A 19,389-nucleotide genomic window follows, 5' to 3' on the forward strand; every position below is an offset into this window, starting at 1 on the left:
ATACGCCACTAAAAGAAGAACTGCGCGAATAAATTTTGATGATTTTTTTTCAAGTGTAATCATCTAATCGCTGGATTTAAATCGAACAAATAAACAAGCTTGTCGGCAATTAAAATTAGAAAACAAAAATCGATAAAGCAAATTGTTTTCCCCCCAAAACAGATACAAGCTGTACTTGTAAGATTATACCATATGTGTGCGCTAATGCCACACAAAAAATTACAACCGACTCATCCATAACAAATCTACCATAAATTCGGCTGCAGCCCTTTTTATGTTAATTTAAGGAATAAATTTGCACCATGCACGGTCTATTTACTAAATTTAAAGCATTGGATGTCTTGGGAAAATGGACACTTGCACGATTTAAGAAGCAGGTCTCTACTTTATCTTTCCTCCTCCACAGGCAGAATAAAGCCTATTTCCACAATCTGCTGTTTTGATCTGCATGATCTCTCTCGCAGATCATCCGGGTTAGTGAGCCGGCCTCTCCGTGACCTCTCGCTGTCACCCTGCATTACAGGACGCAAAGCATGTTGGCCAATTAGGCCTCGCTCTAAAACGTGTCAGGCGATACAGCAACTAAGGCGTTATAATCACGAAAAGTTTTCCCTTCATGAGGACAGCAAAGATTTTTTTTTTAAATAAAAGATCACTTCATCACATCAATTCAAAAAATAAGAATAACTTTTATACTGTCTTCATCAACAATTATTTTATTAAGTTATCTTTACTTTTCTTTTTTTTCCTTTTACTGAAACACATTTTCACTAAAGCGCGCATGCTCAACAGGTTCACCTGTGTACAAGGTAAGTATTAAAAACACCAAGCAAATGAATATGAAATTCGAGGAGACAGAGCAGATCGTTTTAAATAGGCAAATAAACATTATTTATAAAACTCTGAAAGTAAAGTAAAAATATCACAGTTCTTTTCAACATGAAATACCCACAGAGAACAGCAGGTTAGACGCTCGGATGCCTTCATCCCTTTTTTACGATTCCTCGTTTTTTTTTATTTATTTTTTTATTTTTTTTAACTTTTCATCTCGTTGGTTAATTAGTCCGTCAAATACGTTTCATCCGTATTAAGTTCAGTTATCCACACGTGGGTAAAACGCAAACAGAAAATAAAAAAATGTAGGCCTATAAGGACAGGGACGGGCAGTCCGCCGCAGATCGCAGATCCCCACATGTTTTGGCACCCGTCAAATATCAGTTTGTTTGTGTTTTTTATAACTCAACGCAGGCACTATGACTTGTTTTTATTAGATTGTCTTTCAGTCGTATCTCCCTTTTAATTCATCACCCTCGATCTGCCTCGTCAGATGTCACATTCACTGTCGCTGGAGGTGATGGAGATGGCCGAGGCGGCTGCTTTGCTGGACAGACTGGCCTCCGGACTGGACGAGTTCCCCAAGCGGTCCACGGTGCCGTCCTCATCCGCCAGGGAGCGAACCGAGCCGCCGGACAGGACCTGCTGCTGGAGCCTGGGCAGAAGACACAGACAGACGGGACAACGTGACATAAAACACGTCTATTCAGGGCGTTTATTCTTTCCAGTGTACTTATTGTTTTTTTCATAGAAACAATTTGGAAAAAAAATCCTAGTCTTCCAGGGATGTTCTTGAACTCAGGGTCATTGTATTTGGTGTTTTTCTGCATCTGCCCCCCTTTATGGAATCCAATAAAATTCTCAAACAAATACCCATTACCCTGTTTTTGCCCCCACTTTCACTTCCATAAAACACACAATCTGAAAAATAAATAAAATAAAATTGCGTGAAACTGACATCTTGGGGGTACACATTGTTAAAAATATCGTTTATAAAACCAAATAGCACTGCTGTGGTTGATAGATTTTATTCTATCAAACACGACGACTACCAAAGCAAGAGCGATTATTTACAATATAACAAATTTTATCAATAGGATAATTTCAGGATGAGCTCACTAATTACTGTATAGCTCATACCACTTACTATAAATACCCACAGAAAGATATATATATATATTTTTATCGTTATTAAACATGACCAATACAGCAGCGTGACCTCGACCCAGACTGTAATAACAGGCCTCCCAACAGATTGGCTCCAATCGTAGATGGAAATTACAGCATAGTATCTATTAAACTACATTTAAAATATTGGATTATCATCATTATAGACGCACTAGCACACTGGTGTGCATCGACAATCTCATAAACATAAAATTACATCAAATCGTAGCTTAGTCCTCATGTTAGTTCTTATTCACTAAAATAACATCAGTTATGCACAGCTATGGTCTCACAATAATCCAAAATAACAGAAGAAAATTGAAGGATATCATTTTCTGCATTTCAGCCTCCTTAAAATAATGTCATTATGAACACCGTCAGCAGCATTCATTGCAAAAGAAAAATCCCCCTGATTTTAGGATTGCAGGATGATTCTGAATCTAATATTCAGATAAATTATGTCTGAATTACTCTCTCCAGCCAGCGCGGCCTGTTTTGCATATTAAACTGGATGATCATGAAGTGATATGAGGCATACATCGAGTCAGAATGCAGGAAGTTTTTTTTCTTTTCTCTGTTATGTCCAAATAATGTTTTTTTTTTGTTTTTTTTTTTTCTGTTGCAGCAATCAAATGCAAAATGATGAGCAACCATCCAAGAGATGCACGCAGCTCACCTGTTCTTCGCAGCCGCTGCTCTGTCCCTTTGTCTGCGATTTTTGAACCAGTTCCCTACTTGTGTGGGTGTAAGTCCTGTAGCCTGTGCAAGCTCCCTCTTTTTACTGGGATTCGGGTAGGGATCCTGCAAATACCATTCTCGTAACAAGTGCCGGGTTCTCTCTTTGAAGCAGTGGGTTTTCTGCTCTCCATCCCAAATGGTTCTGGGTAGGGGGAACTTCTTCCGCACCCTGTATTTGTCCACCGGCCCCAGCGGGCGTCCCCGCAGCTTCTCAGCCTCCTGGTAGTGCGCTTCGAGCCACAGCGCCTGCAGCTTCGTGTGCGACTCTTTGGTGAACTTGTGGTTCTCCAGGATGTGGTAAAGTTCGCGGAAATTGCCGGTGTGAAAGGCGACGACGGCCCGGGCCCTCAGCACCGACTCGTTCTTGTTGAGGACCTCGCAGGCCGCTGGCGCGACGGGCAGCGACCAGAGGAAGCGGCCGAGGCGCTCGACGTCCCCGCTTTCCTCCAGAGTCTCGCAGACCCCGGCGACCTGCTGGGGGCTGAAATTCAAGATGGGCAGCTGAAACATGGAGGCTTCTCCTGTGTTTCCCTGTCCCCCTCCTTTCTCCTCTCTCCCTCTCTCTCCTCCGCGTTCAGTCCTCCGCGCTTCTTTCCGTGGGCAAAGGCTGTCCAAGACACCCAAAATCCCAAAGTTACCGAACCAATCGTCTGACCAGCCGTGAAAACGCAAACACCAAACGCCGCGGAGGAGGAACGATGCTGCGTGGGGGCCGGCTACCGCATCCTCGGGCTTGCCAAACTTGGCAGGCAAAGGGCTGAAGGGGCAAGAAAATTAAAGCCGGAGCCACGATGTATTTTTCAAGGTAGGCTCGGATAGAAAGTCGAAAGAATTAAAGCCGAAGCCGAGATGTATTTTTTAAGGGGGGAGAAAAAGACAGTCAAGCCCCCTCCGATGATTTCCTATTGGACTTGGCAGATTGGCTGCCCGGTTGCCATGGATGCACGTCAATCACTGTCAAGTTCGGCCAATCAGGCGGAAAGGAGAGCACAGCACCTCCCTTTTCAAAAATAATATAAACATTTTGACCTTTTTGCTTTGCGTCTTCAAACGTTTAGCTGCCCCGCCGTGCTTTCCAAACATCCTCTGCCTTTGTACGGCGGGCGGAGTTAAAGAAAGACTCTTCACTCTATACTGTGAAGTGCCAAAGCAGGCAAACAAGCTCCGCTCACTCTCCCTTTGGAGCTCTTGAAACGGGCTTTTCACAGCAAAATGACACCGTACCCTGTGCTGCCTTGAGGGGGCAAAAAAAATCAGTTATATTGGAACATTTTAGACAACCTAATGTTTACACAGTTGAGATTTAAACTGCATTAAATACGGCCTACTACATAGTGACCTGACTTATAATGGGCTTTTATAAAACCCTAATCTAGCCTACTCTCCCAGTAAGCCTATAATATTCCTTTGCAATAAGCCAAGAGTGTTTTTTTTAAAACATATAAATATAAAATCTGAAGGCACTCCATTTACAAAAATAAGATTAGGCCTATAGTTCATTATGTTTATAGATCATAGGCCTACATATCATATCCCCAACCTTAAACGTTTATATGCTGAATTGTAGAAATCATTGAAAAAGGGTCAGTGTGGCCTTTATTTCAGCAGGACTGTGAATTTGCAGCCACATCAGTCTCGCAACCTTGAACAGTTAGTAGAGGCTTCCTGCATTTTTGAACCTCACAAAAGTGATAATTTATTAAACATAATAAATTATATCAGAGCCTAAGTTATGGTGACGCATGCTCTTTTTATGTGGGGCATGAATAAATGCTCTTTTGGAAAACAAAGGCTAATTGATTGCTGTTATATTGGCAGTTGTGCAGACTGTCTGCAGACTGGAGCTCGCACGGTATCTTATATGTGCTTTTATTTACAGTAAGGCTGTATTAGCATCAGCGCAGGGAGGCTGCCTCCTGATTTTGATGGCTGTTAAACATAGCAGGAGCGAAGCGCTATATTTGTGTACATTGGATTATCACGGCCCTGCCAGGCTACTCGGCTTTAGTATCAGACACACTCCGTTTTGTGCACAGGCTGATTTAGTAAATAAGAGGGCGGATAGATAGCGCAGATGGTTTGAAGTGTCGGGTCAGATTATTTCATGGCTGGATACAGTAGTAAAGTTCATTCTGACGGAAAAGCCTGATATTATTTTCACATACACCCCCCCCCCCCATACACACGCGGTCTCCCTCTCTCTCTCTCTCTCTCTCTGCATGAATGCATGCATGCGCGCGCGCACACACACACACACACACACACCACGCTCGAGCTGAATCCCCTTCGGGTTCTTTTTGCATGAATTATAGACTCCTGATGCGGGGTTATGAAATGCCTTCTGCACAAGAAGCTGTTCATTCTCTCGCTGCTTTATCGGACACCGTATCATCTTTACAGCTTCAATAAATAAATAAATACATGAATAAAATGCATATCATCTCTTAATGGGATCTATTTGTTTCAGAAACAGGCTTGATTTGAAAAACAAACTGCATCGCACTAACTTTATGAAACTGCCAATTTATAGCACATAGAGTGGCCAGCATGAGCAATGAACAGATTAAAACGATTGTGCCAATCGGGGTCGCCGTTTATTCACCCATATTATTACACCAACCAGTAAATATTGGTAAATAAAGGATAAGACCTTCATCACATGCAGCAGTGGAAATAAAATGCGAGTGCGACTGACAAGGTGCTGGTCTGAAAAATTTAGTTTCCAGTAAATATTTCATCCCTTGCAGGCTGCCCGCAACCTAAATTTACAAAGACTGCAATGCTTTTTCTAGGAAGCGCGCATCAATAAAACATGGCTGAGTTTTGGATCTCTTAAACGGAAGGCTGGAAATAACAATTGCAGACTATGCTTTGTAAGCAACACGTCTGGGTTATAGGCACTGTTAAAACATTTATAGAATGAAAAAAGAAGGTCTGGATACATCCCCCCCCCCCCCCTCACAGTGAATTTGTGTTTTAGTATCATTGCGCTAATAAACAGGCGGTCATGTCTACACCTATTAATCTTATGGAAAAGCTCGCAAACAGGCCTTTTATATTCACTTATTTTAATTGCTCATATACCCGCTGACTGCCGTTGTCAGATTTCGTCTGCATTGCATTTAACGCCCATATCATTTTACCTTCCATATGAAATGATGATTTATGTCATCTTAAATATACTCTGAAACAGATAGACAGTGATATAAGCTGTACTGTATTCCAAAGAGTCCGGGCCTATGTCACTGTGTCAGCAGATAGTAGGCCTCCTGTCACCAATATCTCCGCACATTCAGCACAGCAACACAGTGCATCTCATTCAAACACATCTATTTTTTTTTTCTTTTGTCTGTTTGTTTCATGGATCCCACTGGCATCCCTGCAATCAGGCCTCGGTCAGACAAAACAGATTTTGATGCTGCTTTAGGCTTCTATATTAGACCTGTTGATTTTCAATGGCTGTTGTCTCAGTTTTTTTTTTCCAATTTTAATAAAGATTTTCTCATTTATTTTTGGTGCAGGAATGGCTGTAACCACATCTCCCATCTAAAAAACCCTAAGTGCTGAGTCTGGAGATCAGGTAAACAAGATTCAAAAGCCAGACTGGTGAGGGACAGAAGCTAGACAAAATAAGAGTAATACCTAATCAACCCAGCATTATATGAACTGTGACCTGAAAACTAAAACAGCCCATCATTATTTGCTGCAGGGTTATTGCACTCAGTTGCATTTAGATCCATATTATGAAGTTTTCCTGTAATTTTGTTTTTTAATCTGCCAGTTTAAAAGCAAAATATTAACTAAAGCTTTTTGAAACATGGAAATCAATGCCTAACAAATCAAGCCACTGAAAAACAACTGGTAAATTTCATCTTTTGGTGAAGTTCATGCAATATGACTGAAAGCTCCAGAACAGCTCATAAATAGACCATAAGTTCCTTCACTGCATTAGACAGTTTGAGAAGACTGTGCCCAAGAGGAGCTTGAAACATTCAGAGACTACAAGGTGAAGAGTGAACTGATATAGCCCAGTGGTGTGGTGCACCTCCCTTGCAGACCACCGCTCGGTTTCCTCCCAATTTCCAATAAGAGACGAGTGCATTTACTTGGCGTCATCATTAGCATGTAGCAGGGTCGTAGCCTGCCCTGGGCAGTGCGAGAGAAGGAGTGGGAAATAGTTACATGTGAACAGGCTGGAAATGACCCAGATTCCCCAGGATCACTGGAGCAGACGAGACGCTACAAGAGCCTGTCACCAACAGCCATCCTGCCACTATCCCATACAGACCCACAGCACCTTTCTCTACCCATCTGCCCTCCCCCTGCTGTTCCCCATATTCGCAAGCCCACAGAGGTGTATGTAAACATGCGCACCAAAAATCTTCGTATTGCTAGCAAATGCCTAAATCTAAATCTGAAACCCATAATATCACTTCAGTGTTAACGTACTCTGTTCCAACAAACGCCCTCTGATCTGTCTGTGTAGGCACCGAGCCCGTTTAAAGCACTTACACAGCATCAAGATGAGGCAGGCAGCGATGTAAAACAGTGCCACACAATGCTAATGTATGCTGTTAGTCGCCTGGGGCGGGTGGGCAAAAATGAAGGCTGTAAACATTTCTGTGTTCACAGGCTGCCTGCTTGACTTCAGTGTTTTGTTGACTTCTCGCTGCACGACAGACTGTTTTAACTTAAGAGTCAGCTGTCCCAGCAGCAGGATTAACTTTCCAATTAAGATATCATGTCAGCAACACAACCCATAACCCTTGGATTACCCGGATGTATTTAAAAGGCCAGGCTCATGCAGTGGGACTTAAAGAGAAGTCACTACGCTCATACGTTCCCTTGCTCCAGTGACAGGACGGTTACGCCAAAGCTCTCCGAGAGTTGTGTTTTTAGACCCATTTGCCCTTGGGGCAGCACTCGCTCTCAACGCTGTGTTTAATCTGCGGATTTGTGGTAACAGAGAAGACTTCTTATCCACTGACCCATTGGCCCCCAGTGTGCGTAATCCAGTGCCATTCAGTCACACAGCCCTGCTGACATGGAGAGAGGCGAGCCAATACACTGCAGCAGTCAGTGTGGGGGCACGCACACACGGCAAGCTTTGCCCTGACACACATATCTCCCCCCCCCCCCCCCCAAGCTTTTGTTTCACAGGGCATATACATATTGCACCACTACAGCACTGTTATTATAACCGATGCACATGATATTTGACCCTATGCCCACTAAGCCAATTCACACTAGCATGGTGAATAGAATATATGATTCCATAATGCCCATTTCTAAACCAAGACTGACAGCAGCGCTGAATATTTACACTGAAGACCGCATTCTCAATGCTACTATAAGAAGCAAGTTATTTCTATAACAGAGCAGGACATCATGCAGGAGTGCCATTACACCCCGGTCAAAGAGATTTTCTGTTGAGTAAGTATCTGCACTGCTCATACATATTACGAGAGGCTTTATGAACCATCCGTGTCCCGTAAATTCAACTTCATTGAATCCTGCTTTTGTCAGGCAGCATAAAAGTGAGATGCTATCTGGGAGATTTTACAGAATCTCCATGTTTCATCTTCCCCGCAGGCCTAAACAATACAGCGAGCATGAACCTCGAATCCTTGGCAAAAAGCCATTAGGAATACCTTGAAATCTACCCTTTTTTTTCCCTCTTTCTTTTTGAAAACACATTTACGGAACATGTTATAGAGTGCATGCAATTATTACATCCATTCCACTCTTGAATGCAGTCAATTTCTAGCCAGATAAAGGGCTAAATGAAACTAGGTAGAGTGCATGTTGCTGCTCTGGCTATGTATTACCTGTGCTTGTGAGTGTTTGTGCAAGAGGCAGAGCAATGGCGACAAGAAATTGCAAATGAACAAACGCATGCATCACCTATAGCACTTGGAGAACAAAGTGATTGTGTGCGCGGGCCAGCATTTCGCTGTTAGAGCTAAAACATCAACAGTAAATCCTCTGTTGACGCACAGTCACATACAGCATTGCTGAAATTGAACTTTAATACAGCAGCAAGTGATTTTCCACGACAAAACACACATGAAATTGGCATCCAGTGGTGTGCTTTTCTTGTGAGTCCCTCCCTTGTTTTCTGTCACATCAAACTACAACCATCAAGCACAATGGTGAACATAAACCGTCTGACACAATGGTCTGGTTGTCGAACCCGAGATCTTTATGATAAGATATTTAACAAAAACCTTTTCACTGAAAAAGACTATATAGACACAGCTACAGACAAACTGTCAAAACAGGTGGGCTGATTAGTCTTTAGACCTTCCTCTGCAGCCACCCACACACACACACACACTATCTGTCTCCCTTTTTCTATTTTATTCACTAACAAACACACTACAATATAGCAGGAATGGAAGAGCATGAGCGCAGTTTTTACATAACATCTCAGAGATCCTAATCTTTAAGTCTATTATGATAGCAGTGCATTGAAAGTTTCAGAAGTTTGTAACACCATTACTGTCGGCATAACAGAAGGTTTCCAAAGAAACAAGCCTCTATGAATAGTTAATTATTCTCCTTGCTTTTTTTTTGCTTTCCAGTGTGTGGTGACTCCTCAGTGTCTCCTCTCTTCTCTAGACCTCACTGATGGGGATAGGACAGTGGTCACCCGTAGAGCATTTTAGGCTGCAGAAAAGCAAATAATACAAAGTCCTGTCCATGTCAGAAGATCTTGACGACACCCAAAGGTGACAGGAGTCAACACTCATCACGGTCAGAAGGTCCTCTGGCACCAGGAAGCTACATGATGCGTGAGTCAGGGCACAGGTCACAACGCCGCAGCCACACTGCCTGGGCCTCACCTCCACTTCACATTGTCTAAGAGCCTCCTCGCCTCCCAGTCACCACATATACACACAGACACGCACAAATATGACTGTCAATAAATGTCTCTTCTAGCACTTCTAGCAACAGACTTTGCTCTTTTGTCTGCACTGTAGCAGTTTTTACAGCAGTGACCTTTCCATAGTCTTTTTGTGATTTAATATGTCATATGGGAGTGTAAAAAAAAAAAGCTTGTGAAAAAAAAACAAACAAAACAGCTACTTATTCTTGTACATATATGGCATGCTAGATTAACTTCATGTTTTTATTTTTATGTATTCTCCAAATAAGTACTCAGGCATGTTCAGCTGAAAAAGATGGGAAAAAAATAAATAAAATAAAAACAGAAGCCTGAATTGCATCCATTAGCTCAAGGGAATGATTCATACCGAGCCCGACAACGCAGTGACTTCACCCTGAGATCAGAATTAGTTTATAGTAAATGGTATACTCATCACTGCATTATACTTTCCTATACCGCAAGGAACAAAAAGAGTCCTTTAAGTTCATTAGTTTCCACAAAAACACAACTGTTTCCTCAACCTACTGTTTTATTGGTGACAGATAAGCAGCGATCTGTGTGCTACGGCGCAGCTCACTGAGAAGAGCCTCCTCGTACAATGCAGGGCAATTACATTCAGTGTGTTTGAAAACCGAGATGTTTTCATTGGCTAAGGTTATTGTTTTCTAATCAAGGACCTTGTGCATTTTTACCCATTATATGTAACTGAGAAATAAAAAGGTGCAGTACCAATGATCCTCTTCTGCAAACAAAGAGTTCAGTTTAAAGGCAAATCATTTTCAAACCGACATATTCAGAAAACCATCAGGGTGAAAACTGCTCACAGATATCAAGGAAAAGGTATATTTGAGGAAGTGCATTACAGATTATGGCGAGAATATCCATAAACCCTGTATCAGATCAGAAATTGTATGTAATAATCTGCCCTCTGCTTGCAAATACAGCAACAACTCTGAATTTAGAAGCTGCTTCCACTACAAGTGGCAGAAGCCAGGGATATCCTAGATTTCCAGACTCTTAAAGTCTGTCAGCTGTTTTATTGATGGCTTATGTCAAATGCCATTCTGACAGAGCTCATTAGGATGAAGGGAGTTGTCTAGGTAGAGGCAGGAGAAGGCAGAGCTGGCGAGCTGCCTGATCACTGTGTGCACAAAGCTCACTGCACTGTACCTAGAGGGTGATGCCTCTGACAGGAGTTAGCTGACAGGGCTATCTGTGTGTGTGTGTGTTTGTGTTTGTGTAAGAGAGATACACAGACAGGGGTGAGGGAGGCTGATGGGGGTACAGAGAATGTACTGTATATGTGTATGTGTATGTGTTCATGTCATTGCTTGAGTTACCCAGTGTCACTGAGCAGGTCCCTGCTCGATGCCACAACTCCAAACACAACTGACAGGCTGAGAGTCATCTCGCTTTCGCCACTCACACATACTCAAATATTTATCTGTGCGCAGCCCTCTGAGTGCACTGTGTGGCATCAGCAGTCTTGTACTGCAAGGACAAGGCCCTGTGGAGACCTGAGAGACCTTGAGAAGATGAGTCAAATTTTTTTCCTCACCGGTTGCTGCTCTTCTCTGTCACACAGCAAATGTAACATCCTACAATGTCTTTTAAAGACAGACAAAGATCATATTTTATTTGTAGCTGTACTGTCACTCTTGCTATGGTTCTCGTATAAGAAAAATATATTTTACACATCCTCATTCAGTGATTACTCTCCAATAGCCTGCAGCTGTGGTCTAATACTACTTTAAACAGCTAAATCCATATCTGTTATGGCCATCGGCACTGCTGATGAGCTCAGACTGTTATGTGACATCTTAATATACTGATTAAAAATGCATGTTTGGAGGGTAAGCAGAGGGGTGCTCTGGGTGCTCCTGCCAGGGAAGATTAAATCACTCTACTTAACAGACATGCTGGGGATTCAGGTCAATGTAAATGAGCAAGCTATAAGCCACCAAAGTCAGCAGTGGATTTTCTAAAGAGGCAAAAATTAAAAATAATATCACAGGAGAGAAGAGGATATGATCAATAAAAGTCCTGGCTTAGAGCCTGTGCAGAGGCCAGCTGTGATGATGGTGACATGGCAGTACTAATTCAGATGCTAAAACCAGCAGAGTTAAGTGCAATTAATATTTCATTTTAGTCATTCCAAGAAAAAAAAAATCCATATTGACAGGAGCTATAAAAAGGTTGGATCAATCATTAAAGGGAGATGGAGACAAACATATGAAATAAACTGAATGCAAGTGCTGTGTAACTGTTAAAGAAAGTGATTTAAGTTTGTTTGCGATCTCATCAGCATCCAGTTTCATTTAAGTCCTGCCAAATAGTTTGGCGCGCTGGAGCACATCAGCACTGACTGCAGCATGGAGGCTGAGACAGTGAAACCTGAAGTAGTGTTAATGGAAGTCGTATGGAGCCTGGCCAGAGAGATGTCGCTGATAATCCAATCAGCTGAAACACACAAGTCTATATAAGCTCTGAGCTGAGCGAATCAATTATTGTTGCTCTTTCTCTGTTACACACACACATACACACACAAAATGTATTCATGAATAGAGTCTCTGAAATCAAGTTTTATAGTGTGAGCTGCTAAAGTGACTGTTATTGGAGTCAAAGGAAATATGTTTGTTCCTGAAAATAAATATAAATAAATACATACATAAAATTATACTAATTTATGTATTAATGGATTTTTCCAAAGAGCATATTTGCCTAAATATTATTAGCAATGCTGACTGATTTAAATGTTGGTCTGTTTAAAGACCCATATTTAACTCGACCAAAAATGATATTTCTAATTTGTTCATAAAGATCAAACATTGAATTAGACCGAATTTAGTGAGTGGACTTGACTGTAATCTAAATCCAAGAAGCAAAACAGAGACAATTCTTTACAAGTCCACATACTGACTGTACAGCCATAAATGTTTTCAGCACTTACTGTATCTTAAAACCATCATCCATCATCTACTGAAGAAAACACAAGCTACTCTGTCTATTTAGCTTATGGAAGCTATAGCAAAGGCTATTTTACAATCAAATGAGAAGCCTATATCTTGTTCCAGACAATTTGTCAGCCTAATATGTATAAAAACAAGCTATTGTATACAGTATCTTTCTTCTTTTTGTATCTTGGTAGGTTCCTGACAGTTTTTAGCATCACCATTTACAATCTTCCAAACGCTTTCAGAAACACTGACTGTCATGGCCTTGTGCTGAATAATACAGCTTTAGAGAGAGCAGGGGAATTTTCCTCAGGGCACAGGTGTGCCCTGATAGTCTCATAAGCCTCTGGCAACACAAAGAAAGAAAGATGCTTTCTTGGTGAAAAGGAATAGGGAGGCATGAGGTGGAGAAACAGATCAACAATGGCTTTTTCATTTGGGTGTATTTGGTTTTGACCTTCAGACAGAGCTTCAAATAAATGCGACACCGAGGGGGAAATCAAAAATCCCGATGACCCTGAATCTCTACACCCTACACTGGCACAGAATGAATACATGATGTGCAAAGATGAAATGGGGTGTGGGGGGGGGCTAATTCTGAAAGTGTAATACATTTTCAGACAAATGGGAGAGACAAAGTACACGGGTAACGCCTCACCACAATTGGCAGCACCAGCAGCCCCAGTCGTTTCTTTTGATTTTGAATATCCTCAAAGACAGAAGTGCAGCACACATATACCTATATATGACAAGTGAAAATACATTATGCTTGTGACTGGGACTCAATACTGATGCTTCTGTCACGTAAACTTCACTGTCAAATGTGCCGCTGTTCAATCTTTCGGATTTTGAATCTACCACAGAGCATACAAAAAAAATATTCCACCACGTTTGGGACATTTTTCTTAACTTCTGTCTGCTCTGAAAAGGTCACTGTGGATGCATGGGGCCGAGATGCTTGACATGCAGTGATGGGGGCTGACAAGGTAAGTGGTCAGACTGCTAAGTCAGTCCGTTGGGAGACGAACAACACTCTTATCAAATGAGGAGTGAGCTGAAGGAAGTGTTTGCTCAGGAAAATTCAGTGTGTCTGTCTGTCTCTCTCACACACACACACACAGAGGCTCCAATTATCAACTGAGTTTTGACTGGAATGAAGAGGTAAGAATCACTAGATCTCAGATTATATTTGGAAAATATCAGTATTTCAAATGGCAAACCTCCCATGTAGCAATGCCTGCAGGAAGGTGTGGGCTCAGCCTGTCCTTGTGTGTCACTTACCAGCCCTAGGAAAAGGCTTTTTTTTTTTTTTGCTGATAGCGCAAAGTGTCTCCATGAGGCTAATGCTTTATGTCAGATTGTATACCAACTAGCACATTAGGAAGAGGGAACCCACCTTTACTTTCCTCATAAAAGCATTTTTCTTTTCCCACAACACTTTGCAGCAGTAAGGTTTTTAAGTATCGACACAGTTGAAAAGCTGATGACTAGGTTCTTAGTAGGTGCTAGAGGTGTACTGTAGAATCCTCCATGATTCACCCTGTTTTGTCTATTTTCTCTTCATTTTATTATCTACACTTCAGAAACAAGGGGAGCTAGACAAGTGAATTGATGGGAGGGTGGAGCAGGGTGGCGAGGGAAGGTGAAAGGGGCGGGTGGGGTGGGGGGATGATAAGGAAGAAAACAAAATAAAAAGAAAAACAGACAAGGAGTGCCAAGCTCTGAGAACTGGCATGCTGCAGTTGTATGTCAGTCACCTAGCAACAAGTCCTCCCCATCACTTACCCCCCGCTTCCCCGTCTCCCGCTGCGCTCTCTAATTCAACAAATCTGCTCAGAATGTATGGCTGCTCTTCTAACAAAACACATTCTGCGCTGGGGGCTAAGGATGTGGGCCTCCGCTGAACACACCACTCAGCTGCCCATTGACCACCGGGGCCTTTCTCTGCACACACTAAGGAGCCAGGGACAAAGACCCTGAAAGCAGGGGCAGCTCCACAGAGAAAACATTTGCTTGTAATTGTGTTTGACTGCATAATGAAAATGATGTTCTTTTTTAATTTGGGCTTGTTAAGGCCACACTATTTTCCTCTGGTCACCTGATTATTGTATTGAAGCAACCCCTCACTTGCCCTATGGGGCACAGAGGGGGGAAATATTGAAAATGGTCCAAAGACCTCCCCACTCTTTACTTTAACCCCTCTTGTGTTTCAAGTGTTCTCTGGCAAAAACATAAATATGTAGACTCTGTTCATTACAGGATGGGAGAGCATGCTAGAATAAGGTTTTTTTAATCCCCCCCAAGAAAGGGTAATAACAGTGAGGCACACACAGATGCACACTCGTACACAAATGGGAGTGCTGCCATGCTTGCCCTGAGTTGTGAAGCATTGAGAAGGTTAGCATTCCTTGTGCTACTTCACCGAAACAGACCATTAGTGGGAGCATCGGGCTAGCACCCAAAAGAGTGCTTCAATGGACACATTTCACATCAAGTGATTATTTGCACATTTTAGCCCCCAATTTCCTGTTTTATTAATGTGTGTTTTCTACATTCATCTGGTTTTCTCCTTTTCCTCCTCACTGCTCTCCTGTGGCAAAGGTGAGGAGCATTCAGGTGGATATCTAAGCCTGGAAAAGAGAAAATTTAAACAACTACAAGCCGAGGACCAATGGGTTCAATTGGGTTAGTTTGTTTGAGAAGCCTGAACTATGTCTAACTTTGGGTCTTGTTTAAAAAATAAATAAATAAAAAAAAAAAAAAAAAAAAAAAGATAACCAGTATGGTTTTTTTGATACTTTCAAGGTCATATTTCTTTGGTGATTTCTGTTCGGTTACATTTATGTCAGCTTTTGACATGTCTTTAAATCCCTCTTGGTTTCCTGTCACCTTCCCTATGGATATCCATTCAGTGATTTAATTGGTTTAAGTCAGTCCCATTTTTACAGACATCCCCAGGGAAGCCCTTGATAAAGCGTGAGTCTGCTGAGCGGTCACAGGTGAGGAGAAACAGTGCTGACCTCTACTCACTGATATTCAGGTCTATTCTTCAGGTTTCTGTCTAGGAGGCCTGGATAGAGGGTCGGTCCGTGTGACCCTGATGGTGACCAGTGCCTTTCCCAGTAAACAACAACACATTTATCTGCAGGCCCAATGGCACAGTCATTTATGATCCTACCTCATGGCATTGAATCTCACAGCATTTCTAGAATCACATATGGACTGCAAGAACATCGCTGAGCAGTGTCAAACATTTTTCTGCTATTCACTGCTGTCTATTTTCCCCTCATACATGTCAAAGATTTACCACGCAGAAAAATCTCCTATCAGTGTGTATTCAGTTGCATATGGCAAGAGCAATAAAAACACTCAATTGCCAGTTTATGAGACAGAAGCTAAGATGTCCTCTTTTCATGGATCTACTGTATCTGACACGGTTCTAGAGGGGTCCATTAAGTCCACAACTTAATGGAGGCTGCAGTTTGTGATACATCCTCCGAAAAGATCACGACCCTGAATAAAAGTTTCAACAAAAATATTATAACCGTCATCTAGGATTTATGGCATGGGTCCGCTTAAATTGTAGCTTGTATCTAATAAATATTTATAGATAAAATCAGCAAAGAGGACGGTCTGTTTCAGCTAATGAATGAAATACCTGACAAATCAAACAGGCCTATTTCAATACATTCGTGGATATCCAATATTACCTTTGGGCAACCCTGCTTACTGATTTGCAACATTACCTGTAATGGCTTTATCTACCAGAGATATTAAAACTACACGTGGTAGAAAATATAGCAAAGTAGTGATACTGCAAAATCTCTACCATCTCACAGTATATACCACATCACTATAAACAAGTGGTTGCTTAATTGATTTGTCAACTGAAAAAAAAAATTGGTGCATTTTCATAACCTTGAAAGCAAAATGCTAGACATTCTCTGGTTTCTGTTTCTTCAGTATGAGGATTTGCTGTTTTTCTCTGTTTTGTATCACTGTAATTGAATACCTCTGGGTTTTGGACTGATGGTCAGACAAAATAAGCAATCTCAAGGAGTCACCTTGGGCTCTGGGAAATAATAATGAATTTTTTTCACTATTTTATGACTTTTTAGAGACTAAACAATTAATCAGTCAATCAAGGTAATAACTGTTAGTTGAATCAACAGTGAAAATAAATGGTACCCGCAGCCCTAAATATCAACCTACCCCTAATTTGAACCAAGTGAACAAGGGGAATTTCACACATCATTGTGAGATAAATGTCTCCCTCAAGGTGTAAGAACTATGAGTTTAAAAGCAAATCTGCTCTGTCATCCCAACTTCATCTGCATTATTGGGACTGAGCAGGTGTAAAGAGGGAGGGATGAATAGTCTGAGGGGTCAGATGGGACTGACTTAAGCTGAAGGATCCTGTCAGAACAGAGTGGCTAGAGGGCCTGCACTAACACCCCCCCCCCCCCCAACCCCACCCCACACACACACACACACACACACACACACACACACACACACACACACACACACACACTATAGTTTAACAAGTTTCAGCACCACATTGATGAGGCCCTGTTGCATTTGTTTTTTGTTTTTTTTAAAGTGTCAACAAGTGAGCGTGTCTGTCTGTGTGGGTATTTTCAGGACTTTCACCATAAGGACCCCAACTCTGACACCAATTAAAGAGATTATGTCTTTAGATGAGAGGAAAACTATAGCTGTGTGTTACAACAGTGATCGCTTTTGACAAGGTCACACGGTACCGTGCAACAGTGCACGACCTCAGCAGGAAGCTGCGATTTTACTGGGAAGAAAGCAAACAAAAAGAAAATAATCACTTTATGCTGATACTGAGACACAACAAGAAGCTATAAAACAATGGCTAGAGCAGATACATTAACTTTCGATCTCTGTAACAAAAAAGGTGATTATCCAAAGTGAGCAGTGAGCTATGAGGAGTAATGTAGTAACCTATAAACCTATGATAAACTTTGTCCACATTTAGACATGTAGCTGTAGCTTTCCTCCTAAATGGCTTACATCAAGTTAACATTATAAGATTAAATGTGACATAATTTGCATTAGGTTTGTTATATGGCAAATGTCTTTAAAGCAGTTTACTTCAATATTTAATGATTACCTCTCTGCCTTTAAGATGTCTATTTAATTATCAGTTCTGAGTGAAAAGATGAAATGGCTGTATCTGAATTAATTTGATGATGCAATTTACACAAAATGATGTAATTTACAACCTTGAAATTCAACACATGAAACCAAAGGAACATGAGCAACTGAATCTAACCCAGAAATAATAAAAATGAAATTAGGGCAAAGGTGGTTAATGCAACCTTTTTTTTTAAAACGTATTTAGACATTTGGAAGATCAGCCAAAAAAATACATATATATAAATAAATAAATAAATAATAAATAACTGCGGATGGGCCTACAAAAAGTTTCAGCCAACACATTAATCTTAAAATTAATTCTGGCGAAATCTGAAGCGAAGGTTAAATATTACTTTTTTTAAAAAGGACAATTTGAGTCAAAAGCAGTGAGAAACCAGGACGTCATTTTTGTTGGCCTTCGTAGTTGTGGCTGCGTTGGTTTGTTATGCGTAAAATAATTAGCATAGTGGTTTTCTCATATTTTCTGATCAACAGAAAACGAATTAAAATACAAAATACGTGTGATACAATACTAAAAACACTGAAAACAATGACAGGTCGTTAAAACAGAATAACGCAATTCAACACCGCGCTGACTTTAAGCACTTCGAAGAGGCCCAACCTGAGCTAACAATAAAGTCGCTTACAGGTAAAGAAGCTATCAAGTCATGCTAACGTACATGCTAAGGCTAAGGCTACATCACTTCTGGGTCCTGCTCTATAACATAAGTTTTTCAAGAGTTTTTGGTAGCCTACCTTGGCGAGGAAGGCAGGTTCATCCTGACTCCGTCTTGTGGGGGAAACTCAGCGGCCTCCTCCCCCTCTCAGTATTTTCCCCTTTTGCGTGTTTTCACGTTAATTGGCAGCAGTTGAACTGTGAGCCGTAAATCAAGAAGTGCGGAGTGTATTAATGAGTCGGACCACCCAGGAAAACTATTTTCTCTGCACCTTCTTTCCAGACAATGTGAGGATACTCGAGTTTGCCATGCTCTGAAAACCATGAATGAACATTCACAAGAGCAGTGCTCCCCTGCTGCCACATTTCCAGCAGGCTAAGGGCTGCTACAAGTACTGATTAAAGTATTTCAAAAAAGGTGAAGTATTCCGGACAAAAACAGAGATTTTATTGGACCAAGTTAGTGTCCCGAAAAGGTTTTTTTTTTTTTTTTTTGTCGCTGGGCACGGAGTATGAAGCAGCTAAAGATAAAAAGTTACAATTTGAAGTTCAGTTTATTGACAAAAAAGAGAGAGTATCTAAATAAGAACCATCTTGAATGAACAAATAATTATTAATCACTACTGGCCTTGGCATCTATAAAAATCCACCCAACATCGAAAAAAGTTCCATTAAGCTGTTAAAGTGGGGATATTTTCTGACAAAACAACTTTCTGTTCTATTATGAGAACATTTTAAAAGTAAATGTAAATAAAATCTCATGTCAACTTACAATCTATAGATCATGATAAACCCAACATAAATACATAAGTAAATATTCCTCCACCAGTCCTTTAAAAAATATCCCCCCCAAAAAAAGTTTTAGTGTAAATAGAGTCTGTATTTTTTTTTTTTCCTCAAGAGCAGATCCTCGGTACTGAAAGTAGTGCTTAATTGTCTTCCATTATGGAACCTCACAAACCTAG

At 41.2% G+C, this 19,389-nt stretch overlaps 1 protein-coding gene across 2 annotated transcripts; it reads right to left on the reverse strand.

Moving 5' to 3' along the window:
• Window positions 1–693: 693 nt before the first annotated feature.
• Window positions 694–18,867, reverse strand: six6a (SIX homeobox 6a). 2 transcript variants are annotated; one of them, XR_006845399.1, is made up of 2 exons: window positions 18,505–18,867; window positions 694–1,489 (listed from the first exon to the last, which is right to left on the reverse strand). XR_006845399.1 is itself a non-coding variant. In XM_046412720.1 (2 exons), exons 1-2 carry the CDS (start codon window positions 3,247–3,249, stop codon window positions 1,324–1,326), a joined length of 738 nt encoding a protein of 245 aa, XP_046268676.1. In that variant the 5' UTR covers window positions 3,250–3,914; the 3' UTR covers window positions 694–1,323. The 2 variants fall into 2 exon arrangements, 1 of the variants encoding a protein (XP_046268676.1); XM_046412720.1 differs by lacking the exon at window positions 18,505–18,867 and adding an exon at window positions 2,678–3,914.
• Window positions 18,868–19,389: the final 522 nt, after the last annotated feature.

This window comes from Scatophagus argus, chromosome 15 (assembly GCF_020382885.2).
Source record: "Scatophagus argus isolate fScaArg1 chromosome 15, fScaArg1.pri, whole genome shotgun sequence".
NCBI classification, from domain to species: domain Eukaryota; kingdom Metazoa; phylum Chordata; class Actinopteri; family Scatophagidae; genus Scatophagus; species Scatophagus argus.

What these genes read in the sequence shown, in the direction of transcription:
- six6a (XM_046412720.1), bottom strand. Translation starts at nt 3,249, where the DNA reads ATGTTTCAGCTGCCCATCTTGAATTTCAGCCCCCAGCAGGTCGCCGGG. An exon ending in GCAGCGGCTGCGAAGAACAG is followed by an intron (nt 1,490 to 2,677) that starts GTGAGCTGCGTG and finishes TCTTCTGCCCAG; the next exon opens with GCTCCAGCAGCAGGTCCTGT.